Source organism: Calidris pugnax, unplaced genomic scaffold (assembly GCF_001431845.1).
Source record: "Calidris pugnax isolate Ruff unplaced genomic scaffold, ASM143184v1 scaffold518, whole genome shotgun sequence".
Lineage (NCBI taxonomy): Eukaryota > Metazoa > Chordata > Aves > Charadriiformes > Scolopacidae > Calidris > Calidris pugnax.
This window is the reverse complement of record NW_015091362.1, coordinates 751,478-755,229: the sequence shown is the minus strand read 5'-3', so window position 1 is coordinate 755,229 and position 3,752 is coordinate 751,478. Positions and strand designations below refer to the sequence as shown.

At 60.0% G+C, this 3,752-nt stretch overlaps 1 protein-coding gene across 4 annotated transcripts in view; it reads right to left on the bottom strand.

Annotated features, from left to right (window-relative positions):
• Positions 1-3,668, bottom strand: part of LOC106899382 (CMP-N-acetylneuraminate-beta-galactosamide-alpha-2,3-sialyltransferase 2-like) — a 5,994-nt gene extending 2,326 nt beyond the window's left edge. The window contains exons 1-4 of one of the 4 annotated variants that reach the window (XM_014961180.1): positions 3,646-3,668; positions 1,157-1,423; positions 683-873; positions 188-367 (exon numbers count right to left, since the gene is read on the bottom strand). In XM_014961180.1, the coding sequence (XP_014816666.1) occupies positions 188-367; positions 683-873; positions 1,157-1,411 (626 nt within the window). In that variant the 5' untranslated portion in view covers positions 1,412-1,423; positions 3,646-3,668. Of the gene's footprint in view, positions 1-187; positions 368-682; positions 874-1,156; positions 3,156-3,212; positions 3,331-3,645 lie in introns of those variants that run through there. The other 3 variants (XM_014961176.1, XM_014961179.1, XM_014961178.1) reach the window with 3 other exon arrangements.
• Between the last annotated feature and the right edge of the window lie 84 nt (positions 3,669-3,752).

Genomic DNA, 3,752 nt, shown 5'->3' with positions numbered 1-3,752 from the left:
CACCACCGCCCCCACCCACCTCCCCAGACTGCAGTACAGAGGGATGCCAGGACCCTCACCCAGGGGCCCTTCGTCCCACTAGGACTGTGGTCCAGGGCTCCAGTGAGGCACCAGGGTCCCCAGGACCACCCTGCACCATCCCCAGGGGCTCTAGCACAAAAGATGCCGGCTCCTGAAGCTGACGCACTGCGTGAGCTCTCCGGTGGAGAAGGCGCTGGCCACCCACTGCAGGTCCAGTGGCTTGAAGGGGACAAGGACGAGGTGGACACCAGGTCCAAGGTCCACTGCACTCTCCGGGTACATGAAGTGATGGGTTGTTCTCATGCCAACGTCCAGCTCAAAGCCAGTGATCTTTGCTCTGTTCATCCTAGGGGACAGCAGGAAGACACATCCCAAAATGAAGGCAAACATGCTACTGGTCCCAGGCTGCCAGTCCCACCGGCCAAGGAGACCAGGTGACCCTGGCCAGCAGCAAAGTTGGGGGGGACAGGGGCAATACAGGGCTGGTGTGTGCCCCAGGGTGGTGGGGGGCCAGGGAGCAGGGCCAGCAGCACCCCCACCTCCTTACCCCTCCCCACCATCCCAGGGCTTGTGTTGGCAGATTTCATAGAGTGGCCAGGGACTGGGGCATGACAAGGTCCTGGGGAGATGAGGAGGGGCCAAGCCCTTGTGGGTCACCCACCTCAGCACCCAGTCATGGGCGTCGATCCGCAGCCCATGGCCAGACCCCTTCAGTCGCCCCGAGTTCCCCACTACTGCACAAGTCCTGCAGCGAGATGAGTCCCACACGCTGCCAGTCAGGGCCGGGAGGACACTGAAGAGCTGCTGAATTATGTCCTGGAGCTGGACGCCTTTCGGGTGACCCTGCAGGGTCTGGGGGAGCAAGGGCAGCAACAGGCAGCATCAGCCCCCCTGCCAGTACCCCCAAAGGGGGATGGAGCCCCACTCCTCCCAGCAGAGGTGCAGAAAATCCCCATGGGGTATTTGGAAAAGGTTGTAGGACAGCAACAAGGAAGGGACAGGGGGGAAGCTGTGGTCCCTGCACCCTCTTCATTCACCAGCACATGTGTCCGACTTGATCTTGGCCCTGTCCCACTGCAAATAGATTTGAGGAGTCCAGGAAAAGACCCAAGCTCCTGCCCATGTTCCTACTCACCAGCCACCACTGAACCACGTCGGAGGAGAGCTCGTGGGCTGCACCCATCAGCAGAGGCTCCATGGTCATGTTGTAGCGGGCATTGAACCACGTGGAGCCATTGGCACGGGCGGTGCAGTGGGCAGCAGGGGTGTCAAGGAGGGAGGGAGCCCAAGGCAAGGGGCTGAGGCCGTCTGTAGGGGCTCGGAAACATTGCCACAGGACCAGCAGCAGGCACAGGGCCAGCATCAGCTGCATGTGCCTCTGGCATGGCATCCCTCATGCCACCTGCAGAGAGATGTCACAGGGACCAGTGGCAGTGGTTCCACACCCTCCCTCCCTGCCCAGCCTCCTGGGACACCCCTTGGCTGCTCACCAACCCTGCAGGGACCTGAAATAGCCTGGTACTCGGTTCCCTTTCAAACCCTTCGATGGCTTTATGGCTGTGACGTGCTCCTGGCACTGCTGCAGTGACTTGTGTCCGGGCAGGGACAGCTGGCAGCACGTGCTGGATGAGGAGGAGCTGCTCTCTGCCTGCAAAGCTTCTCGAGTCTGCAAATTGACCCGCAAACCAGCGGCGGAGTGTCATCAGCCTGGCCACAAGCCAAACTCCAGCTCCCCTCCGAATGGCAGCCTCTCGGGCTCCCTGACGCCGCCTCCCACGCACGGCAGCGCACGGAGCCATCACGGGGCAGAGGAGCCCCTGGGCCCCTCGCCGAGCCCACGCAGGCGCCGTGCAGCCTCCCCGGGTTCTGCAGTGCTGAATCATTGCCAGGAGGAAGGAGCAGGAGGCACTAACTGCCTTCTGTGTGCATGAACCTTTCCTAAACACACGTATTGAAGTGACGTTTCTGTTCTCCATCTAAAAGCACCCACGTAAACCTAAAGTCAGAGGGAAAAGGGTTTCCTGATCCTCAGGGAGTTCACAAAGTGCTCAGGCTCTCAGGACCTGGCTCCCGTGGGCCAAGGCAAGAGAGAGAAGCCAGGATGCGTGGACAGCCTCCATCCCAGGGTTAGAAGCTAATGCAGCAGGCTTGGGAGGGGGAGTCCCCTAAAGCTGAAGAAGAGAAAAACCCCTCCTGTCCCCACAGGAGCTCCCTGTGCTTCCCCCGGTCTCTCAGGTGTGACATGGGGTGATGGGTCAGCACCAGCTTCATTTCACCCCATTAACCATTTCCTGCGGCTTCTGCAGGACAGACGTACCCACTCACTGCAGCACCCAGCCAGCTACACACGGATCTGACCCACAGGATGCACACCTGACAGCAAAACTGCTGCTCCGGGGGTTCAAGCAAGGAGCAGAGATGAGGGATGGGAGGGAGGTTTGGACAATTCCAGGTGGCCCCAATAGGTGACACTGCCCTGTCAAAAAGCAGCTGAACCATCATCTCTTCTTGACGAGAAGCACAAACAAGCCACCATCAGCAGCGTGCCGGAAACACGGATGTGCGCGGCCCCGAGCAGGAAATGGCCGCAAAACACCCCTCAGGCTCAGGAGCACCTGGAAGAACCCCCAACAGTCTCCTTGCTGGCAGCTGGGGATCCCCGTGATTTAGTTTCTTGCCATCCTGCAGCAGCCACAAGCATTTGCCACAAGAGAGGCACAAAGCATCATCTGACATGCTGGTCGGGCCAGGAGCCAGCGGTTGCCCCGGGCTGGTTCAGGCCCATTTAGAGCCTCGGAGGGTTATTAAGCCTTAGCCCATGGAGGGGGACAGGCTGGCTGGCAGCACGGTTGGCAGCAGCAGCAGCTCCACTGAGCCCCGAGCCAGGGCACCCAGGCAGTGCAGGGATTATTTTGTGAAGCTTTTAGCAACTAGAAACAATTCCCCCAGCCCCGTGCCCAGAGATGCACTCACCTTAGGGTTCCCCAGCCCAGCACCATCAGCCACAAGGCACCACAGCAGAGCCATGTGGCTGCTGCACTGAGTCACACCAAATGGCCACAAACCCATCCCCGTCCCCAGCCAGCCCCAAGGGACACCTCCAGGAGCTCCCCAGCCCTGCTGCCGGAAAAGAGGCCCCCATGTTGTCGCAAACCCCCGGTCCCCAGACAGCTCTCCCTGGGTCCCCTCACCTCCTCAGAGGAAGCACCACTGAGCACAGCCAGGCGGAGATGATGCTCCCAGGCTCAGTGGCCTCCCCAGCACTCGTTGCAGCTGCAACAACCGCTACGGGAAGAGGAAGTGTTGCACCGTGACGTGGGGGAGAACAGACCTTGTGGCGCATGGCACAGTGAGGTCAGGGCTGCCGTCCCTCCTCTGGCTGTGCCCACCGCCCTGGCATCCCAGCAGCACAGCACCATGGTGGCCACCCTGGCCACGTTCCCGAGGTCAAATCAGGAAATTCATCATTAACATGTTCCTCTGAGGGTGGGAGAAGCTGCCTGGAGCAGAACTCCCTCCTGCCACTATGCATCCTGTTGGGTCAGCTCACACTGACACCAGCAACACAGAGGTCTCAACAGCCTCATGCATCCAGCACATCACCAGCTGGTTTCTTTTGCTCACCTGGATGGGATTTTGGCTCAGAGAGGACAAATGAAGGCTGTGAAATGTGCCTTGGCAACTGGAAAAACACAACCAGTGGAGAAAAGCCATGCAAGCTGAATTGTGAG